This window comes from Centrocercus urophasianus, unplaced genomic scaffold (genome assembly GCF_019232065.1).
Source record: "Centrocercus urophasianus isolate 14NV4802_14NV808 unplaced genomic scaffold, USGS_Curo_1.0 seq_16, whole genome shotgun sequence".
NCBI lineage: Eukaryota > Metazoa > Chordata > Aves > Galliformes > Phasianidae > Centrocercus > Centrocercus urophasianus.
In genome coordinates, this window is record NW_024884711.1 from 33521986 (window position 1) to 33546774 (window position 24789).

The following is a 24789-nucleotide window of genomic DNA, read 5'->3' on the forward strand; positions in this document are numbered from 1 at the left end:
TGCCGTGTTGTCTGAAAGCCTTTAGAAGGATTTGGATGCATCTAGAGGTTTATTAGAACACTGACATGGTTTGCCTGCAGACAGTGAGACTTCAGGATGGCTGCGCCGAACTGATACTGATGTGAATTACATCTAACACCAATTTAATGAGGGGCAGGAAACCTGAAAGTTGAAAAGGTGAACAGCAAGAGGCTTTGTTATAATGGCTTGGTTTTTTTAAGGCTTCTGACAGTGTAAACTCACTGTCTCAAAAACTCACTTTCTTCATAGGCTTAAAGGAGAGGGAAGTTGTAGCATCTCTGCTCCATGTGAAAGATCACACTCGTATGATGTCAGAGAGGAACACTGAAAACAAATACTGCATATAGAATTGAGCAGCAATTCTAAATGATAAACTTTGCACTATGCCTCTACATCAGCAGGAATGTCTCTTCCAAGTCCTCCAAAGCTAAAAGATTGTTCTCCTTCAGTTCTAAAGGACTTAATTATATTTCAGTGTCATCAGAGCTGTTGAGCAGGAACTCCAATCTATCAGGAATTTTATCTGGAAATGTTCACACTTGGACTGCCAGTGTTTGTCAGAGATTTCCTGCCCGTATTTTTCTAGATGCTTTGTCATGCTGTATTTGCAACTCTATTTTTCCTTTTTTTAATTTTCAAAACCCCTGCCTCATTGTAGGCACACCCAGAAGATGAACTAAGGGCAAAACCTGTTTTTCCTTTTAAGTAAGGATGAATCCTCATAATTACATGAAGTAGGAAGCCATAGACATCCGAACAATTCCCCATATGACAGCAGATGTGTCTACTAGAACAAAACCTTACTCAGCACTGAGTAATCACTACTGCACTTTCTCCTTTTAACTCCAACTTGCGGATTCATCATCGTGCTTTCCTAAGACACGGCTGCACAAGGGGCACTACGTGTCATGGCTGACAGTGGGAACGTGGTGCCCAGGAGCAGACAGCCCAGACACCTGACAGGCTGCTCAAGCTGTGCCTGAAAAATGGGATTCATCTAAGTGCTGAGCCTAATTGGTCCTGGCTGTAAAAGTCCGATCTCAGTTTTCTCCAGAGATGTGCATTGCAGGAAACACTGCTAGTGAGCCTGGATCCTTTTTAGAGCTGATTATATCTGCCTCTTTAAAACACTTTATAAATATGACACTGTGAGGAATTTATATATAGTATTTGACAGTAAAAGCCATCAAATGTTTGTTGTTAAATGACACCAAAATAATTATTTGGGAGAAACATCTTGTACATTAGCAATAAAGAAAAGGAGAGGCCTCACGTACAATAAAGACTCAGAATAATTTGTTGAGAACTTATTCAAAACCAGATCCTACCCATTACGCACACAACAAAAACACGAGACTGAAGCTCAAAGCTTACAGGAAGTTGACAACAACAAAGCCTTGGGGACGATTTGTTCTCAAGTGACAAAATGAGTTTGGTTTTGAAACATCCTCCTGTGCTGCAACTACACTGGGAGCTCCAGGTGAACACTTCAATAGCGGGTGGAACTAGGTGATCTGAAAAGCCCCTTCCAACCCAAACCATTCTATGATTCTATGATGCCATCAGCAGCTCTCCTCAAGCCACATCCCCATGTTGCTGGCTGAGACGGAGCAGCCCCAGGTGGGCCCCGCAGCCGCCAGCACAGCCCAGCAAGGCCAGCAGCCCCAGCCCCGTGCCCGCAGGGCTCCCCAGGGGCTCTGCACCGCTTACTTTTCCAATCTTTCACCTTATATAAGCACTTCATTTATCAGAGAGAAAAGGGAAAAATCCATTCGGTGCTGAAACAGACTGCCACCTGCACTGCTTCCTAATGTAAGCAAATCCCAGTGGATGGATTCAGCACCAGGCTTTTCCGCTCTACCAATAAATCACTCTCAGAAATATTGTTTAAACTCTATGTGGACTGCTAACCAGCAAGAGCAGCACGTTTTTTTATATGAAATTCAAACAATTCAATAATTAATCCAATTTCCTGGAAGAACCCAGATGGCCATGCTGTATTTCAGGAATCAGATCCGCCATAAATATATTGGTGGTATAATAATCATACTGCTAGTGCACTTAATAAAAAATAACTGGAGTACAGAGTGTACAGTAAGGCTCTACCAAGCCCCTCAAAAATGTTCCACAGACCCAATCGTTTGTAAGTTTGTGTTCGGTGGCACATGCGTGCGTGTAAAGAGATTGGAAAATCTGCTCCTGGAAAACCGCAGACCATGAACCATGCAGACATCATCGCTGTCTCCTGCAGTGCTGGCATCCCATCCATTTATCAGGCCAGCTGTCTCACCAGGTAAAAATAAAACAGTGCTTTGCGTTCACAGGGATGGAATCAGCTCAGAGCCGGGGCTCACTGCATTCAGGAGTCTGAAAGTGGACAGGAAGAGCATCACAAACAGCAGCAGAGCAAAAATCAGTTCTGGTCTGGAAAACTCCTCCAGCAACAGAGAATAAAAATAAGTGAGCGTTCAAACAAACTGTACCACTTCTCTCTTTCATAGTTCACTGCTATTAATTTTAATTAACTTACTTAATTGAAATGGCCAGAATTCAGTCCCCTTCAAAAAATGTCTTCTCACAGACTTTGATTAGCTTCACAGAAATACGGCAGATGACTTTAAACGGCATGAAGGTGGATTTATTGGCAGCAGTGTCAGATTTGCACTTAGCAAGGAATTGGCAGATAGCAGAATATGGCTGGAGAGGATTCAAGCTCCAAGGACTCCAAGCTGTAAAAGGATTGATTTGAAAAGCAAAGCACAACGTATTTACTTCAGTTAAAATTAATAAAAGCTTTTAAGTAAAAACATGAAGAAATTAAACTTCCACTGAAAAGCAATTGCATTGCTTCAAAGGTACGGTCAAAGGGATATTTACTGCTTTCCTCCCTTGCTGTGTCGTTTATTGCTTCTAGCTGTAGAAAGGTACATTGATCTCCTTGATCGGGTATATGTTCAGAAGTCAGATTAAACCCAAAGCTGCACAAAATTACTTAGCATACAGGAAATAAAATGCTTTATTTTCATCCTGAATCAACTGTAGAAAAAAGCAGTGTATTCACTGTGAATGAAAGGCAGAGAGTCCGAAGCCCCAGAAAGCACAGAGCGCTCCGAGTAGGAGCCCTTTGTGCAGGTATACAAAGGCCTTGGCCAGGCTCTACAACAACAGAAAGGATGCGGTTTCGTGCCAAAACATGTTCTCACTACTGAAACATCACCAGCTGAAACCATCACTTTATTTGGTCTTGGGGGGATTTTTTATCCCAAGTTCGGTTCTTTCTTTACGAATGTCACAAAATTGCTTGTAGCAGTGCTTAAAATACCAGCTCCCACACTGACACCTCATTAACGCTGGCAGCCCTACCGTTGGGGACAGGCCAGCGGTGCCGCTGACAGAACTCTTTGCCAAGACACCAAGCAGGCCAGGGTTGCTGCAATGGGGCTGCCGGGCCTTGCTGCAGCTGCCTCAGCCCCACACATCCCCAGCCTGCCAAGCCATGCGCAGCTGCTGCGGCCACAGCACAGACATCATATATGGCACCATTTGACTTTGTTGAGTCATTTCAAAACTGCGTTCAGCCAGAATGGTTCACAGAGGATGCAGAAAAGGCAAGACTGCTTTAAAAAGAGAAAAGGAAAAGGAGGAAGAGAGAGAGAGAGGAAAGGAAAAAGGGGCAAAAAGATCAGTATCTCAGCTTTGCTGCTTTATGCTACCACACCTGTATGAAACACCTCTATGTTACCGATGGGACATTCTGTCTTTTTCCAGTGGCACTTAAAACCCTCAAATGACATTCAACTATTTCTGTTTCTTACAGCTACAGTTAGCTTTTTTTTTCCTACTGCTACTCGTCAGTGATGTATCTGCAGGAAACTGAGCAAGTCATGTTCCTGCTTTGCAGGACATAGCTTTAGATTTCACTTTCTTGGAAAAAAGCTGAGAGATGCTTTCCATGGTAAACTGGCAGGTGATGGGACTGGTCTAGCAGCCTGGATGGAGCTCACCTAACTCCAAGTCTGTAAATGAGGCCCCCAAAGGAGGGGCAAATACAGTCAGCTCTGCTGTTTGGATGAGCTTGTGTCCCGGGAAGCCAGGGATGCTACAGGCTCATATACCTCAAGCGACATGATTACAGGCATCAAAGGGAGAAGTTCAGAGGCAGGCTACAGCAGAAACTTCTATGCACGCAGGTCACGAAGGGCCAGTAACACATCCTGCATTCAATGGGTTGTGTTGCTCTCCATCATCACTCTCTGCTCTGCACACTGCTTCTCCTTTCTTCCACTGAACTACACTAAATGCTGCAAGTGCCTTACAAAATGCCTCAATATCATGCCTTGGTCCACGATGTGTACTGGCACAGCAGCAATACTGAATAAAATTCAAGTCAGAACAGCAAGGGATTTTTTTAATTCTCACTTCCCTTGGCCACTCTTAGTAATTCTGGATAAGAGGAAACGGTTGGCATTCACTAGTAGGTCTGTCATCCACAGATTTCATCCATTACAGTGTGCAGAGAAACCCACACATGGACAGTTCATTTACGTATCTTTTTTGAAAGAATTTTCTTTTCACTGACTTAATCTGTTATTCTAGATGAAATTGCAAATTTCTGCCAAATAACTTAAGAATAATGTATGTGTTTTTGTCAGCAGCAGAAGTCGTAGTTCAACCCATCGTTTCTAATGCTTACATGAAAGTCAATAAAATGTAAAAGAAGCAGAGAAAGCTCCCTTTGTACTTGACAGCCCCAGAACTATCAAGTTTTAAAATGCTGCTGGTACCGCCACATAAATAAAATTGCCAAATAAACCACAAATATAGAGTTATGTTACTGTCAATTTTAGAATTTAAGGGTTTGCCAGTAAGGAATTAGAAATTCACTCATGTCTGAAAAGTAAGCTATTTTTTCCACTTAAATTCACAACTTCTACTTAGGAACTGCAGAAAGGTCAGCCACAAAGTCACACGCTGAAGCCAGATCTTCACATTGCCCTGCACTGTGCCTGCACAGCAAGGTCACCCAGACAATTCGATCCACAGATGTGTCTGCCTGCAAGGGGAGAGGAAATCAAAACATCTTCATGAAACTCTCTTGCCTGCCTGGGTCCTCCTTAGTCTCAGTAACAAAGAAAAATTAGGGCACTTTAAGGAAAAGTGGAGATCAGCTACAAAACCACCCAGTGAAATGAAGACAAACTTTGCCATTCTTTTTAAGCAATGAGAATTTTCTCCACGAGAACAGATCTTTTCTGTGTCAGACTCAGCATGAAGAGATTTTCATTTTTAGAGCCATAAGGAACTTGACAAGTCAACCTACTATAGTCAGTAGTGTGTTAATCTTTATGCATAATAATCGCAAACCTACATTGTACAGGTTTGGTAATCATAACTGACATGAGCTGAATCTGAAGTATACACTTCTTTCAAAAACAGAGGCGTATGTAGGTAGATGTGTTGTAGAAATATAATATACTACATGGCTGAGCCTAGATAAGCTGGCGATTCTCAAACGTCAGCATCAGCTGCACAAAGTTAGGGTTGAAATCTAGTCTCCTAAATACCTGTTCATCCTTCTTATGACACTGACTCTAAGGAGCTCAGTGAATAGTAGATAAAATAAGTATCTAATGAGGTATGACAGAAACTCTGATGGAGCAAAACAGCAGACATCTAAATTCTAATAAATAAATGAAGTAAAAATTTACTGCCAGCAACCATGCTGGCAGCGTAGTTGTTAGCCATAGGTTAGCCATATGTTAGCCATAGGAAACTGCAGCTCTGCAGCTGGAGAAGGGCAATACTCAGCAAGCCAGAGAAGCAGAGGAACTCATCCAGCTTTGATTATTTATGGTGTGATGATGAAGGAACAATTTTCCACACGAGACACTGCTTTCAAGTTTAAGAGCGAAGCTGAAACAGAGATTTAATAAAAAATCAGAGGGGAAAGAAACTACAAAAACAATAACATTCATTTTAACAATTTAAAACTATAATTCCTGTGCAAAGCCAGATGTTACCTTGTCCGACTTGAAGGTAAACAACAAACGGCACTCATGACGACCATTCTGTTGAACAGCACTATCTAATGGTACTGTAAATACAGCTCATTTCGTTCTTCCAAATGCTATCAAACTGAACTCAAATTCAAAACAAACGCATTTTTGAAACACAGAACAGCTCTGCATTAAATACAGATGTATTTTCAAAAACCCCAAGCTTTCATGATCTACCATAATCCTAATAGCCTGAAATGTAAGAATGCTTTCAGGCTCAGAAAAAAAAGGTTTCTAATTTTAAACATTTATGAGAACACCGAGAAGCAGCTTAGAACTATGCTTTAAAACATATTTTCAGGCTTTAAATTGCTGAAATCTGGGCTGTGTTTACCCGCTTGGCCTGGACTACAGAAGGAAAAAGAAGTTCAGGAACATAATGAAAGTGAAGATTGTACATGAGAGTTTCCACTTAAATAAAAAAAAAAAAAAAAAAAAAAAAAACTGGCTCCTGAGTCCCAAACCTCCCCCAGCAGCACAGCAAGCCCCTCTTTTAAGGAAATGAGAGAGTGACTCTTCTTGGTAAAAAAATAAATAAATAAAACAGCACCAAATCACTCATCTACATCACTGGCTCTGATGCATCATTTTAAAACACACTTTTGGAAAGTATTTTAGAAGGACTGCCCAGCCATCATTTGTGCTGTTCCTGCATAGGGGGAACTCGGTGTCAGCGCTGCTCTCATTTCAGTGCATTTTCAACTATACTCAGTATATTGTATGCATTAAAACATATTTTTCACACAAGCATAAGAACTGTGTTCCTACAGCAGTTCAGCACACAAAGTATTATCCTAAAACAGTGAACAAACCAGTTGTGTATTCAATGGAACTGATAGTAAGAAAGAAGTTGTAAAAATCCACAGGGACTCTTCCACCTCACCGAGCAGCCCTGCACTTCTATGAGACCTTTCCTTTTTTATTTTTTCTCAGCTTCAGTCTTGTAGTCCAACACAGGCACAGCACCGTACAAGAAACAACATTCAAAACCACTGGCTCAGAAAGCTGCCTTTACTGTTTAAAAACAAAAAACATACACAAAATATTCCAACAGCTTCTGGAATTCCCCTTGAAATCCCCAACATTTTTTAGATCTCTTCATAAAATTTTTTTGCAAAACAGTGAGAGGCCACGCAAGGCATTTTAGGAATGATTCTTTCATCACTCCAATCCCTCAATTACAGTTTGACCACAAGAAGAAATGAATGGAGCAGTAGTTTAGAAATAGTACTGGTGTATTTTTCAGTCTGCCTTCTGATATGCTGATTTCTGTTGAACAGTGATACAGTGACTTCTCAGCTCACAAAGAACGGCTGGGAAAGGCCTCTGGATCCATCTGTACAGTAGATGCGGAAATACAAGCAAAAAAACCTTATTACCTGCATCATAGACTCAGAGGAACAATTTCCCATTGCAGCTATGTGTGGGCCAACTACACAAAAATAGAAGAGATATATCAAGAGTGTTAAAGGCAGAGTGCTGCTAAAGGTGTTCTCAGCAATAGCGCTGCTGCCACTGGAGGAACATGGAAAGTGCTTAAAGTTCACAGTGAAGCATGTGATCTATTGCAGAACATCAGATTTCCCTGCAGTAACAAGCTCAAATTACTATTTTTAAAATCAACTTTTTTTTTTCATTTTCATACAGCAGTCAAGCTTTGAGAATTCCATCTCCACAGGTAGTGAGTAACTCTTGTTTTCAAAGGGCTTGGGAAAAAAAAAAAAAAAGAACTGTAGATTTTTCACATTGAAGTCCAAAAATCCCTGCTATTACAAGGACTGAACGTAACACCTAAGAAACTTAGTGTCCAAAAAGACTGAAATTCAGAAAACAAAATGTAAAGGGGTTTTAAAGATAACTATGCTCTGGAATGCAGGTTGTGTGTATGTATCTTCAAAATTTTCTACTGAACTGCAGTAACAGAGTTTTAGCATGAAATCTAGAAGCACAGTCGGGACTGAAATCACACTTTCAATCTGGTTTGCCATTTTGTTCAAGATTGGGATTACTTCATATAAACTGATTTATTTCTGTGTATAAGTGTAATGGAACTTAAGCATCTTATTCATTTTAACCATTAGCATTGAGTATTTGCTGCTGCAAATTCCTCACACGTTCATCAACGCAGCACTGTAGAACTGAGCCTCAATATTCACCAATGCTAGAAAGTTCAAAAATTCCCTGTTTTGAGAACAAACTAAAAATTGTCCATAAAATAGAAGAGTCTTCACAGTTATGATGACTTTGCCAATGATTACAAAGATCCTCCTTTCTTCCAAATAACTGCTTGCATAAAATGCAGTTATATCCAGCTTTAGACCAGAATTCAATCTTTTTGCTTGGCGCCCCACAACCTACATTTTGCATCCCCTTGTCTGCTTCACTGCTTCCTGACTGAGTCATTTCACTTTTAGTTAATGTATCAACATCACTTTGATGGTGAAGGTATATCTGTCTTTTCAGTTTTGGAAAAGTATACAACTCCTCCTCGTTGTCACTGCATTTTGCCAAGAGTCTTCTTTCACTGCGCTGTTTCCAGAAGTGAGCGGCATGTTTGATAAGTTCTCCCCTAGTTCCTCTATTTCCTTGCAGAGCTCCTTCCTTTACTCTTCCCTGGATCTCTTCTCCATGAGAGCATAACAAGTGAAACTTCATTTCACCAAAAGACTGTGCAATGAACTGACACTGACCACATCTGATCTGTAATTTAACTTCTCCTGGATTATGGAATAGATCTTCAAAATCGCATCTACTTCCCCTGTTAAAAAAAGGAAATAGAAACTATTTCAGAACCAGCCATGCACTAAAGAGATGATCCACGCAAGTTTCAAGATGACATCTATGAAACAATCTTTTAATTAAAAACAGGCACTGTTACTACAGCATCCAATTTATTAGGCGCAGCTACAGAACCCAATAAAATAACGGTAAGGCTAATTGCCTTCATAATAGCAAAGTAATCTCAGTAAAAATAATCTTTTAATGCCACTAACCTTTTAATAAAAGGTGAATAACATTTTTTTAAGTTCTTAATTTGGTGGTGTCATTTCAAACTGTTCTAGCTCTGTGCTAGAGAAGTGCAAATAAGCATTTCCAGTAGCTGACTACTAACAGAAACTATCATGTTTGCACCTGACTGACATGAAGCCAAAAGCACAGGTCCCACCTCTCACTCTGAACTGGAACCAGGAAAACTTCAAATCTCAGTCTTTTTCTAAAAGCTTGTAAGAGCATTAAAAAAGTTTTAAAAGGTAATTTACGACTGGACAGCCCCTTTCGCTAATTTAGAACCGCTCTGTAGTAGAAAGGAAACAGATGTATGTATGAGTTAATATGCTCCTGGCTTAAGTTAAGCCAATCAAAAGAAACTCAACAGATCCCCCCTCTTGCAACATCTCGAAAAAGGACCACACCGTCATTTATTTGTATGCATTTATCAACACACTTTGGACAGATTACCTAACAAAATGGATATACTAAATGATTCACTGTATGACAACTAGTGACAGCTGAAAGAAAAGTACTGGTACTTCTTAAGCCTCAGTACCTTAAAAATTCTCTATGTGATGCCCCAGAAGTAGAATTACGCAAAGCAGACACACACAGCGCAGTGCGGAGGCATCAGGTGAAAGCAGTGGGCTTAATGAAGCACACTTAAAGGTAAATGCACAATGGAGTTAGCAAAAACGCTAACCATTTTACTGTGCCAAGAACATTCTCCTCAAACTCATAGAGTAGAATTAAAATACTGTTCTATCCATCTTAATATGGTGCATACCAACTTTCTGACTTGGCAAAGCAAAAGCAAAAGCAAAAGCAAAAGCAGAGGTAATCAGCACACAAGACAGATTAGCTCACAGTACTCCAGAGAAGGAAATGGAATAATGATACTTAATAGTGTAAACAAACTACAAGCTAATACCGAAATATGAATTGCTTTTCACTTATTGCAGTTGGTTCACTTATCTTCTGGGAAAAAACACAAAGTGGATACGATACAGTCAGAAGCTATCAACTGATCAAAACTGTTCCACTGCCAGTTGGGTATTCCTAGAATACACGCAAAACTACTTTGGAAATTCCAGTGTCAGTAATAATTTATATTCCATAGATCATCTACAATACACTAGATAGTTTAATACATTGACTAGATTCCACTAGAAAAAATATTTAAATTATCATCAATCTTACTTGAGAGAAAATACATACCTATAAAAATCAACAATTTTCATAATGGTGATGTTTATGAATTTCTATGAAATTATTATGAAATCTATTTTCCTTAGCTTTTGATCACTGAAAACACTCACCTTTCTGTTGCTTCTTCTGCCTCTTTTATATTCGTGTCCCTGTTCCTCAACGCATCTTGCATCTGTTGCTCACTACCAGAGGGCTCTGTGCTAATAACAACCCTGTGCACTTCCCTTAGGTGACCAAAGTATACTTTTGCATGGCCAAAAATCTTAGCACAGAATTCACAACACACAAACTTTTTGGGCTTGCCTTCGTTGTGATGAAGTTTCATATGCGTGCTCAGGCTTCCAGAATGAATGTAAGCCTTCCGGCAAATTCGACACGTGTAGGGTCGTTTGTTTGTGTGTGCATTCATATGGTCCTGAAGATGGTGTTTGAACTGGAACTTATGGTTACATACATGACACCTATGCCATGGCTTGGGTACAGCTGAGCACACATTTCTACCCAAATCAATTGATGTAGCTGATGTGGTATCGTTATATTTATAACTTGAATATTTACTGGCAAGTGAACTGTTTAAAAAAACACCTTTGTTTGAAAGGTCAGGAGACCTTTCCTCCACCAGTGCCGTAGAAGGCAGCGGTGCAATTGCCTGCACAACTACCACTGGTTTGGGTCTAATATTACGGTATTTTTTCACTGCCTCTGCTTTTTTGTCTTCAGGTGGCTGAAGATCAGCTTTCACCCTCTCTCTTACTTCTCTGAATTTATTAACGATGCATTTCCTTCGCTTGGCCTGAAAAGGCAATAAATCATCTTGGACTCTTCTCTTCCTGCCTATCCTTTTAGAGGGTGCACCATTCAACTTTTTAAGGCTGTCAACATCCACTTCATTGGATGGAGAGAAAGTGTTTTCCGGAACGGTTTGTTTGGGGGCTTGAGTCAAAGATGCAGCCAATTGTTTATCAGATGCTTCAGCAGGGGCGTGAAAGGTTTTCACCAAAGCTGGTGTCTTTTCACATTCAGGTCTCGGTGAAATACCGGATGTATCCTTTGCGTTAGTACTTTGTGATTTACAAAACGCTGAATTTTTCATTCTTGAGTAAGGCAAAATAGGAAGTTTTCCCGTTGGTGCTGGTGGAGTCATCTGTACTGTACTGCCAAAAACTGCTGGTGACAGGATAGAAACAGAATTTGCAGAATTTGTGGGTGCTCCCTTTAGCTTCTCTGACATAATGACTGACTCTTTCGTGGTTGCAGATGCTGTCTTCACAGAGTCAAGGCTGAATTTCACAGGATTACTTGAATTTTCCGGCTTGCTTAAAGACTCCTTAACTATAGATGGTCCAGAAACATTACTGATAGCAGTTTTTGTTTTGTTCACTGAAGGAGATCCAGATTCCACACAAGTGTTCTTTCTTTGTAATGTAGAAACCATCATTTCAGATGAATTATGGTCTGTTAGCATCACTGGCTCAGTTGAATCTGAGCTACAATGAGTTTTTGGACAGTCTTCAGCTAAGGTAGTCACGGGGGAAGTCTGCAATGAGATCTGTCCTTTGGTAGATACCTTGCTCTGTGTATTCAAAACAGAGGCTTGGCTTGTTTTATTGTCACAAAGCAATTTGTTTCTCACAGACTGGTAGCGAGGGATAGGCAACTTTTGGTTTTCAGAATGGGCCACATTTGTTGGCTGGCTTGGCTGTATCACGGCAGGGGTAATGTATGGCAAGGCCAAAAGAGAAAAACTACCCTGATGCCCAGCAACCTGCATGATGGCATAGTTTTGAGCTGGTACCACCAGTGGTTTAGAACCTGCTGCTGAAATCGCTGTACGTTGTTCAGGCAAAGATGACTGAAGACAAGAAACCATTCCAGATGTTAAAACTTTTGGCACCATTTTTGGAGCAATGGTCCTAAACTGACTTTTCTTCTGAAAAGTTTGTATTATGTCCACAGGGGATTTGTGTTTATCTGTAATAATAAAGTAACACAGACAATAGTAAACTGTATAGTATTTCTTTTTTTTATACTGCTGCAGCAGAAATAAAACTGCTTACAAAAGATACTATTAAACACAAGCCTATTAAAAATATTAGTTATTTAAATGAGCACTAAGTTTATAACTGCAAAAGTCTCAGACAAAACTACTCTCTGAAACAATGCAAATATTCACATGCAAAACAAAAACAAACAAAAAAGAAAATAATCATTTTTTATTCTAATTTTAAATGTATGTTTCATTCTAGATTACAAGCTACATGACACTTCAGGACGTAGGTGTGCATAAGGCTCTTCTACTTGCAAAAAGCTGTGCTAGCATGGCTTCAGTATCGATTTGGAAGAACAGGACATCATGCTATCTTTCAAAATTCTCGTACCACTTAGAATTTGTGGGTTTTGTTAGATACAGGCTACAGCTTACCCAATGAAGCTGTCAAAAAACCAACTGCAATAAAACATGCAAATGTGTAAAAATAAATAAATCAATGAGGACTTAGGAGAAGATGAACCATTGCTAAAAACCCAATCACACACAACGTTCATCCATTTTTACAGCACAACAGAACTGCATGTTGATGTAAGTTATTCAATTATTTTCTTAAATATGCAATTTGCCTTAGTTATACTCCAGTTCTTTGCTGTTTCTACTTGTGTTGGTAAATGTCATAAATGTTTTTAAGGGAGAATAGGATAATTAAGGAAAATGAAAAAAAGGAGAAAAAAAAAAAAAGGAAAACCTACAGTGTATAAAATAAAAGCCACATTCAGCTGCAGAGACGTATATTGACCTTTCACACGCTCTATAAAAAACAGGCTTAATATAAAGCTAAATTGCACTGTTACCATTTCATATAACAGCCTCATTACCCACTCTCAAGTAAATTCAATTAATGATGCTTCCAGTTCACAGAAACTGGAATAGGTTTTCTCAAACAACAAAGGAAACAATAATCCAGCAATCTCAATCACTGACAATTCAATCACAAAGATACTAGGATACCAGATATAAAAACCATTCTGGAAAAACAACGATGGATGTAAGAAAAAATAAATTTAAGAAAAGATAACATGAATAATATATGTAAAAATAAATGCTGGAATTCCAAAATACTGCAATGGCAATGAGGTAATTCCATAGAGAAGTATCTATTCCTTTTTAAACCCTGTATTATGAATGTGTTTATACATTGTTACAGACTGTTACAGACTTAAAGAGGTAACTGTGAGTGACTACCAACACTGGAAACTCCAGTAAGTTTGTTTTAATACTGGATGTTCTTTCCAGACTTTACACACTTTGCAACAGGCACTGGAAGTTACAGAGCTATCACATTTCATGACCAAGACTCCTGGACAGATGCACGTGCACACACATGGTAAGCACATGTGCAATAAATCCACTGCCTTCAGGACACATTAGACTCACTGCTCAATCGCACAGAAACCGTACAGATGATACACGGTAGGGCTGATGCTTCTTCAAAGCCTTCGACCTACAGCATGTTTATAGAGCAGCTATACAGAGCATAGTCCTTTGATCCTTTATTGCCATCTAAAGCATCAAAATCCAAGTCTATCATACATCGCCTTGTACATCCTCCCCCCAGTTCAGTGAATCTACTGGGCACCAACTGTACTTTTCTTTGTTGCTTGATGCTTGTAGAATTATTCACAACTCGTATTCACAACAACATATTCTGTGAAGACTGCACTACAGCATACGTGCAAATCCTGCACAAATACCAAGAGATTCCTACACACAACAATAAAGCCAGGCCTAAGAAGTTTGTGCAACATGGATGAAGCAGAAATGTAAAAATTATTTCCTTATGCTCCAAAAGCTAGAAGCATGCACTGTTTTTTCACTAAGCACCTCTGTTTTGCCCACCTCCAATCACTACACATAGATAAATCCTGATCTTTTCAACTGCTGGATTGCTAAAAGCACTGAGAATTGTTTGTGCCCTCCATGGTATCTTCCTGCTGCTGATTTTAAGGCAATATTTTTAAGTGCTTCTGAGAAGTATTTTAAATATTAACCAAACTAGACTCTGAACTTCAAAGCCAGTTACAGGTCAAACTGTACAATCTGAATGCATCAGATTATTGAACAAGGGTATTTTTCTTTTAGGGGATGGAGTGTGAGCTTACTCCCCAGATTATGCCTGCCATTTAAGGATAATAAATTTCCAAACCAGTAGCTATTCAGTGTGCCACAGTAAGCAAGATGAAGCAGTTTCCATTTGCTCTTCAGGTCAGCCTTGTGTCTCTCCCTTCTTCGTTTTTCAAAATTTCACTCACTGATCTACATAAAATTTCTAGGAACACCAGATTTCTAGAGGACTGAGCTGCTTCATGCTGCAAGTTAGGAGGTTACCTTCTCTCCAACTAATAGAAGCAAATGCTCAGGAAACAGATTTTGCAGTGGACATGCCACTACAAGGATGCTGAGATGGCAGCTGAAGCATCAAGAGTGTTTAATTCATGGTTAGAAGCAAATGCTTGCAGTAATAACACATTGTACTGGGTATAAAAATAAGCACAGTCTTCTCAAATATGTTGATTTGCCTATTGCAATTCAAGATGTAAAATCACTTTTACTTACAGAAGGACCATCTACATTATTTTCACAGTATTGTAGAAGAAAGTACCATTCAAGAGGCCAAGACTCTCACAAAAATTAACCACAAAATGGTGTTAGAAACAAGATCCATTTAGATCAACATTGTTCTTTCTCCTCCAGCTACCCTAATGCTAAAGTACTGATACGACTGTCTCAGAAGGGATCTTTACACAAATGCTCCTTTTCCATTTAATGTAATTTTATCACGAATACTTTCTCCAGGCTAACCATGTTTGGTAGCAGCCTGGAGTACAAGTTGTATTTGTTTTGTTTTGCCAAGTTTACATTAGACCTTTTAGTGCAGAAATATTCATTGCCATGCCTCTAGAATGCAAAAGATACTCAGCTCTATATTTCCTCCTCATCCCACACAGCTGCTGCAGTTAAGCAGCTTAGCCAGTGCCTAAACATAGAGATGGGCTAGATGCAGAGAAGCTCTCTGATGATCTTTCAGACTGAGTTAAGATTGTGATGTGGACTAGGAACACTAATTTGAAGACAATTTAGCATCTTGGATCAGCAAAAAGGACCCAGTCAGTCCACAATTTGGAGGTACTACTGAGCCCTCCCAGAGCACCCAAGTATTATCAATGATCAAAACTATCTCTTTAATTTATACTTTGCTAGAAGTTTCAACAATAACCTTTAGACATACACATACTTTCAACGTACTTTGGACACTGGTGAAGTTATTCACGTCTTTGCCGCCATGACACTGAAAAAGTCAAATGACTTAAACATGCTCTGGCTGCCACCATTCCAGAAGGCTACCTGGATAATTAATACGCATCTTTCAGGGTCATTCCACTTCTATTCCACTCTATCTTCCAAAGTACTTCCATTAGTTAGAAGGACTCTTTTCTGACAAGGACTAGCCAGCTGTGAGCTGAGCAAATGAAGTCCGGGATCTGAGAAGGGGAACTGGCAGTTATGAGAGGCACTGTGATGGCACTTTCAAGGATGGCCCTTGTTTTAGAACACATTCCTTTTACAAGTCACAGTCTACAGGTCTGTCATTGCAGAGCAGCAGCTTTTATACTTTCTTAGAAATAAAGGAAACAAATGAACACACTGAATGCAGTATCTGAATGCTGTGCATCTCATTTTTAACTGATGTGTATTCAGTCTTTCACTTTTGCATCCAGTTGGAGCAATAGGTAGACACTTTTAAATAATTAAGTACAAGGTTAAGTCAAATGCAATTCAATCCATTTGCTTTAAAAGTCTCTGTTGAAAGATTAATGGTTACCACACTCATACACGTGAGTATCAAATTACTCTGATACTTGCAGGATGTCATAAGCTTTCTGTACTTCCACATTACCTTAAAACTGTATAGGACTGGCCAATGATATACCAATAAAAATCAATGATGTATCAAACTTCTGACAAAGTCATGCTGAGGAGAGTCCTCTGGAAGAATGGACACCTTCCACTGGGCTGCCACTCATTCATGGCTCTCTTTTCTTCACAAGTCATTCAAATTTAGTTTATTCCAATCTTTTTTGCCTTCTTTTTGTATGTCTTTCTGTTTGCTCTCACTACACATATAGCATGCAACATTGGAGAACTCAGGCATCACTGAAAACACCAGAAAAAATTACATTTCCCACCTAGCCTGCTTAAAAATTACAAAAAAAAATTTAAAAAACAAAAACAAAAAAACAACTCAGAATTCCTTCAGTCTCTGGGTATTAATGCCTTTTTTCTTTTTTAAACAACTCTTGTAAGCCTTCCTTACTTGGCCAGGCATATACTTAATTTGTGTATGACCGGACAATTGGCAGAACGTAACACAGAAGGACCACTCAGTTCTGAAAGAAAAGGCAAAATACAGATTAAAAAAAAAAACATTAACAATATTTTAATGCACGTTTTACTCTGCAGTCCTTTGCAAACTTCAAAAAGGTGACTATTGAGTTCTTTGGGAAACAAAATGCATAACTACTTTCTAACACACAACACTGCACTTATTTCAGTCAATGCTATACGAAATATCACTGATTTTACCACATCTCCATACACACTAAGTACCTGTGGATACTGTCTTTCCAGCACAACTTTCTTGTTTTTGCTGACCCAGCATAGTGTGTTGAACACTTTGTTTCTCTGCAGGATTAGCATGCAAAAAAACACCACCTGCAAAAGTGCTTCAGTCAGTTTCAATTAATCAATCCCAGCACCAGAAAGTATATAAAACATTATCTTTCAGTTAATGCATTAAGAAAGCTATTGCTTCTTGGTCTTTGCCATTTTCCCATCTTCACAAATGTTTTAAAATCCAATATATTACACACCAAACACAAGGCAACAATTTAAAAAAGAAATAAAGCTGTTTGAAGTGGTAAACAGATGTGATACTTTAACTTGAGCATCATGGTAGAGAGACGACAGTACCAAAACCAAAAGCTCAGAAAAATGAAGTTTCCATAACTTTCTGGAGTTTTTTTTACATACCGAAGGTTAAGTTCTATGCCAACTGACACTTCCCATAATCTTACATAAATTAACAGAATGGCAGCATTCTAGAAAACAGAATCTGGCCTTTATGTTCAAAGCTACTTCTGCTGCACACCTGTAAGATATGAAGCTGGTAATAAAGTGCACAAGTCAGGAGTGTCCAACACCACATACACCATATAAGAAACAATGTTCGGTCATTTCTCTTTGCCAAATATAAATGGTTTGAGAGGAACACTCCATTCTAGCTACTTGCCTCAGATAATTTAAAAAAACTCACAGAAAATGAATGTCAGCCATCCCCAGGTGTGTGCATTTCTATTTTTTAATAAAAATATAATACATTACTAGAGGAAGACCTTGACATGTGACACAATAATTTCCTGTCTTACTGAAAAGCTGCCCCAACTTGGCCCAAGCTGTAGGCTCTCGGCATATGTTTAAGAGATACTTTAAGAAACTAGCTTTTCCCAATGATTGTGTTCCACTAAACATGCTCGTGCTTCAGGCTGAGGCAGATTTTTCCAAAAAGTACAGTTTTAGTTTCAAATATCAGTGTTGGAAACAAGAAAACTCTCCTTAGCTCTTAACTGTTGGGCTCACACAGCATGAAAGAGAAGCTAGGATATACAGAGGGCAAGCAGAAAAACGACAAGATAGTTAGAAATGAGATTTGGAAAGTGTCTAGGACAAAATCAGATGGGGATAAAGAATTATGAGTATACTTCAGATGAGAAAGGAACATTACTATGACATGTAATTTGGAATGGAGAAGCATTTAAACTGCAAGGATAATCTCATATCTTGCACTCCTTACCTTTTAATGCTTGATAACATAATCACATTTACATAGGAATTCTTTTGTGCAATTTAAAATAGATTGGAAAATCAAACATTACAACAAAGTACTCTACTGCAAGATTGGAAAGCCACAGAACATTTGCACAAAGTCTAAGATACATAACGTACAAACACTAGAAAACGTGTTCTGACATACCACTGGAGGAACAAGATCAAAACAGCTTGTTAAATTACTAAGAAGGGAAATTACATCTCTTTAGAGCTATATGTAATTAATAGTGATTTTAGCATCAATATAATTTGACAGTTGTTCACAAGGCATTCTACCGTTTAGAGACCTCCTTTGCTTTAAACTCCGTGCATGTTTACTATTTTATGGGATCAAGATTAAAGCCCATTTCTAGAAAAACACTGAACAGCAGGACACTTCCTGTATTCCTTAAATAGCTTCCAAAAGACTCTTCTTAGCTTCTTACAGTTGTGTTTGAGAAGTTTAAAAAAGCTTTTTTTTTTTCCTTTTGAAGGCACTATCTTTCAAATATAAACTACTCATTTCCTATTAAGGTTAATATGATAGGCTTTAAACAGATCAAAATGTTTTCATATCAAGAAACAAGAACTGCCACAGAAAAGCAACTATAATTATTAGTAATATTATTAGCAGCTGAAGAAATCACACACATTTTTCTCTCTAACACAGTAAGAGAACTTAGGAATAATGTTCATGCAAATAGATCTAAGGTTGCCTGGCCTCTGAAACCACTTTTTATCTTAATGAAGATGAGAACGCTGGCTCTTCCCTGCTTAAGAACAGAACACTTCTGAGAGATGCAGTTACATGCATATGTGATAAAAGAGTGCATTCCAGCTTCTGTACATCTCCGTGCTAGATTCCACCATCAACCACATCAAAACTAAAGCGTGCACTTTCTAGAAACCATGCTGCTCTGACACAGGTCAGTTGATTAAAAAAGAAACCATTTAGATAGCACTGCAGTTCCTCTATTTTATCTTTGTTCTTTTTGCCCAGTCATTCCACTCAAGAGAGGATTCCATCCCTAGAGATTTGCAAAGCAAGGCTTCAGTGCTGCAACCACCAGGAGGAAATAATTGTTCATAAAAGATAAAGGGAGGTGATGTAAGCACTGTTTTATAAATTTATAAAACTTCAATGGCATTCTGAATATGAATTACGTACTCTAGGAGGTGGGAACAAACATTAGTTTCCAAAGAAAAAAACGAGTGGATTTTCAAAAGTTCTTTTTTGGAAGACCTGCCAGTTTAAATTTCTTTAAGTGAATTTCAAGAATCAAACAGACCAAACACTAATTCATTCATTGTAAAGTTGATGTCAATGTAAAATCCTTTTTAATAGGACAATCAAGATCACATCAACCTGGACAAAATCCTGAGACACCTAACGTAAGTGGTAATTAATAGACTCTTTTTTTGTTAAGTTCAGGAGACAATAATGATGGAATCTGCTACAAAAATGAAGGCAGAATTCTTTAGAAACTGAGCAGCACAAAAGGTCAAGTAGAACTATTTTATGAATAAGTCATGAAATATTTTCCAACTACATTCTTGCTCACCTTTCAAATAAGCTGAGAACAGAATCAATCTTCATCTCACTGGGAATTTAACTTTCCTTCCATCCCTCTCTGGGATGGAAAACTACTACTGTTGCACTAAGGGAAATAAGACTGTAACACCTCAATTTTTTTTTTTTTTTTTTTTTTTTTTTTTTCCCCACAAATGCAAACAAAGCACTAAAAAAGAGTCAGACTGTTAATCATTTTATAGGGTACCCATTTTACGCTAAAGTCAGAGCACTTCTGTCTGAACTGAGACCTGTGTAAGAGAGGACAAATGATTAATTCTCTGCTCTGTCTTACAGATTCTCCGTAGAGCAAATCTGTATTACTTCAGACATTAGAAGCATCTATCAGCTAAGTTTTGCACTCAAAATGCGTTCCCCCACTGAAGATGAGCAAAGGATCAGAAGATGGTTAGACACAGCCTGACTCGTTCTGAGTCTTTTCATACAAATAGCTTTCATAGTTCTCTTCTCCAAAGGAGAGACTGGAATATAAAACACACTGTTCAACTTAGACGGATTTCTGGAGAGTATTTTCAGATGGATTTAGTGAATAGCTCATTTCCTTTTGTTGTGATCTAACCCAATGATCCTTAGATAGGTTCTGGGCAGCCTGGTCTAGTGGCTGGCAGCCCTGCCCATGGCAGGGGGCTTGAAGTTAGATGATCGTTACGGTCCTTTTCAACCCAGGCCATTCTATGATACTACAATTCATTCTATGATTCTATGAATGAGGAATCTCTATGGCTTTTGCTCTGGAATGCTTTTTATACTATTCCCCCACCCTTTTTTATCACAAGAAAGTTTGCTTCAGAAGACATATTACATGGCTTAATCTAAGACATGCAAAACATTGCTACCTATAATCAGTTCCAGTAAGAATTAAAACAAAAATGAAGATCATAGGATCTCCACAACACTCCAAATAGATTGAATATTTTTGAAAGGAAACACAGCCCCCATAGAGCAAATGAAAGTGAAGATCTTCAGAAAGAGCCTGGCTAAAATATTTGTTTTCAGAACAAACTTATCACTTGCTGCTACGCCTGAACATAGCTAGGCCATTCCAGCAGCAGGATGTAGCAGAAGATTTAAATTAGAGTATCTGAATGCTGTCCCCCACCCCAAGCATAATTCCCATTATCTTCAGTGCTTTATGACATTATTACACTTGCCCATGTTAGACGCCGTGTTACCTAAGGCAGCACTGATTTTCAGAAGATTGTACTGGATGTACTGTAAAGAAATTGATCGAATATGCTGCTGATAAGTGATAATGCATTAGCCAATGCTTGTAAAGGAGTACCAACATACAATGGAATTAAAACAGATACACAATTAGCAAAAATGTAGGCCAGGGATGACACACAATTAGAAAGAATGTAGGCCAGAGACGACATCCTTCATTTGCCACGCGCAAAAATATCATTAAATTTAACATTAAATTTCTGTTTATCTGGAGCGCTCGCTGAGTCGAGTGGCAACTTGCAACAAAGCAAGTCCTGGTCATTCAAGTCCAGCAGAGGGAGTCAGGTGTAGCACAAAGCCCCATCCATCCACCCCCGGAGGGTAGGGCTCTCAGGCCTAAGCACTGAGGTCTAAGCCATTGTTTTGCTTTTTACTTATTCAGTGCCAACTCAGCTTAGATATGCAAACTTGTGCCAATTAATCGACAGTAATTTTCAAAAAATGTAAAGGCTAGCCTACAAATCTGATTTTTCTTGTAACAGTAAATAAGCTTCTGCTGAAAAATCTTAAATGACACAAAAATTTAAGATACAGTCTTTACATGCTTCCCAAGGTTACTTTAGTATTGCAAAATATTCTACGTAGTGCAAACATTTCACTCAACTCAGTATTTTAAATAAACTTGAAAACATGAAAAACTTGAAGCAAAGCTGTTGAGCCTTCCTGTTAAAGCAATTAAATGAGTCTTGAGCTTCCCCATTAAACTATTATCTTCTCTAACTGCAGTACAATTTTTCACAAAATTGATTTAAAAAGTAGTTTAGAGAATTCTTAACTGTCAATATTTCAAATACGTCTGTGTTACTAAAAACATCAGTAACTATAACAGACTTTTTTTTAATAGACATCTGAAAATTAAGTTCTGTTGCCAAGATATTTTCCCATCCTAAGCAATGCCCTGAAATCTTTGTCAAACTTTCCTGCTTTCATCATTTCTCAGCTCATCACACAAACCATCTGCATAAATAAAGATGTAAGCATCTGCCGCATGGCAAATGGTCTCAGGGGCAGATGTTTTTATCCTTGCATTCATGTCACTGGCTTGGATACATTATTTGAACAGATGTACACAATCTGAAAGTGTCGTGTCCCACAGTGAAATGTCTCCAACTGCTTTCTATCAAAGTGCATAAATGCTATTTGCACCTGCATTTATGTTAATGATATAAAGGCAGCAGGGGTTCCAGCAAAGTGAGGTCTGATGCTAAGGAACACATTTACATGGTTAATTGAAGTCTGAGATCTCTACAACTACACTAACATTGACATTAAACTGTTATATTAAACTATACAAATTTTTTTTTTTAAGTTATATGACGATTTTTATTAAAACAAACATACAAGGAGCAAAACTCTACCAGCCTACGAGCATATTTTTCTAATTAATAACTCAAAATGACAAGAAAGTATTAAACAAGTTCCTAGAAAAAAAAGCAATTTCTGAATCTGAAAGTACCACTCATCCAAGGGGATTTCAACTCTCTAAGGTTCAAAGTTATTTTGTGTCATTATAGAGCGCTATAAAACAAACACAGCATTTGTTCAAACACAAATATCTACATGGATAGACATTTCTATTATGATTTTATAATTTTCACTGGAACTTTGAAATCTCAGAAGTTAACTATTTCTCATTACTCAGAGAAGCCACCTGTTTTAAATGTATGCCGCTGTTCACTGTACATGTAAAAAAAATCACCTTTCTTATATAATATTTTAGCATGAAGAAAATACGTGCAGAAGGAGCACGTTTCAAATTACAGAACTCACGCTTCTATATGACAAATGCTAACATTCTGGTTACGCTGTCACTCGAAGCACTTGCAATCACGGTTACTTCCATACTCAGCTGAAAAATAACGAGCCTGTTGACAGTACAGAGAGGCTGACAAAAGTACCATACCAAGTGCAGCTGATGGATATGTTCTACTTCCAACGCCATTCATTTTCAAACCTTTTATCTGTAGGAGACGTAACTGATGTGACAGTTGCACATAAAACATAATAAATTGCTAATAACTTTGATATTTTCAAAGGGCCATAACATTTGAAGAATCAAAGGTTGCTCATGGTATTAAGGACAAAGAAGAGTGATAGCCACAGAACACCAAACATATACTGAGCCAAGTGCGTTTGTAGAGCACCACGATTTCACACTGATACAGCTCTTGGTCAGGATGTGGTTATGAGCTCCATCGTGAGCAACACTCCATCGTGAGCAACAGAAGTTAGACCATGGCCCTTATAATTCACTCTGCATGAAAGCTCTTAATGGGATACACACTGAAAAGAATTTTTCTTAAGGAAACAAAAGAAAAACCCACCAACTTATTTTTGAGTTTGCAAATAGCTTCACAGTCTGCATTCTTCAGTTGTCCAGAAATAACTTTGTTAAAGAGAACAGAGTTTAACTACATGATGGCCAAATACCCTTAATTCACCTTCTTTAAATTATGGGAATTTCAGGTATTTCACTCCCAAGTATACGGATGTGGAGCACACTGCACAGTGGATGTCTTTATACAATGCTACGTACTACCTGCATTGAAAGAACAGTCCTGTTAGACGGAACTACATCAACAAAGATCAATTCACGTGATGCCCTCTTGGAATAGCTTCCTCAGAATTATCATAGACTTGACAGAAGAGGTAAAGTATAAACTCATACGACAGCAAAAGCTCAGTGCTTCCAGGCAAGTAATATAGAGTGCTGTTCTTAATTAACATAAGTACTAACAATGGAAACTTAACAGACAGCCTAAAATGATTCAGCAGGGTCCATTAGGCTTTATGTCATATCCATCAACATTCACGTTTAAGAGCTACCACTAAAAATAGTGTATGCTAAAAATTATACTTAAATACCAGTGTCACAACACAGAACAACAAGGAAAGGAAACAAAAGTTATGGATGAACACTTAGAGACTTCGGAATACACAGCTGTGGTGTAAATATACTCACTAATAATGAAGACAAAAATTCAAGACGCTCCACTGAAAAACTACATCAAAACATGACTTTTGAAGAGACAAAACAGCAGAAATGCAGTTGAACACAATTAACATTAATAAGGATAGAAATGCCGGAGAAAAGGCGAAGTTTGCATTTAGAAAATACGCACTTTCTTTTTTGTGTTAGACTTACAGAGTAACTTGCACATAGATCAGAGCCCCAGTTACACAGGAATCAAATATAGCAGTGATTTTCAAATATATAAGGATAAAAACTGTAACAAACCCTGAATATTTAACTGCTAATTCAAACAAGCAGAGTTATATACGTTAAAGTCTTAGTAACATTAATTACCCATGTCCTAAAAAGAAAACAATCTTAGCTTCTACAATCACTTAAATGTGATAGGTGTTATTATTTATAAAAATAACAAATAGTAATTACAGATAAACAGTAATGAAAAATTAGGGCATGAGTTACACCTACCATTTAAGCTTTCGTTAACAAGGATACTCTTTAGTCCACATTCTGAATCACAAATGTCTAATTTCTCAAAGAAAAAACGTATAGAAATCATACTGTACCTGCAGAAAAAGTTAAAGGATTCTGCATTATGCCCACTAATAGATAGGACAACGTTCCTGGAAAGAAGAAATACAGATGCTTAGAAGTTCTGATACTTTTTTTTAAAAAACTAAAGGAAGTTACTAGTAGTGTCTAGTTAAATGCACAGACTCGCAATAATATTCCCACACCTTGCTGGGAAGATTTTTTAGTTCAAGTGTGAATTTAGAGGGAGCCATAACATGTAAAGAGGTTTCTTATCTTT

At 38.2% G+C, this 24789-nt stretch overlaps 1 protein-coding gene across 7 annotated transcripts in view; it reads right to left on the reverse strand.

The window, feature by feature from the left end:
* Window positions 1–7074: 7074 nt before the first annotated feature.
* ZNF438 (zinc finger protein 438) overlaps window positions 7075–24789 on the reverse strand; it is a 39044-nt gene continuing 21329 nt past the window's right edge. For 2 of the 7 annotated variants that reach the window (XM_042817146.1, XM_042817145.1), the window contains exons 4-7: window positions 24545–24601; window positions 16936–17040; window positions 10388–12248; window positions 7075–8835 (exon numbers count right to left, since the gene is read on the reverse strand). In XM_042817146.1, coding sequence (XP_042673080.1) covers window positions 8223–8835; window positions 10388–12248; window positions 16936–17040; window positions 24545–24601 — 2636 coding nt within the window. In that variant the 3' untranslated portion in view covers window positions 7075–8222. The other 5 variants (XM_042817151.1, XM_042817150.1, XM_042817147.1 and 2 more) reach the window with 5 other exon arrangements.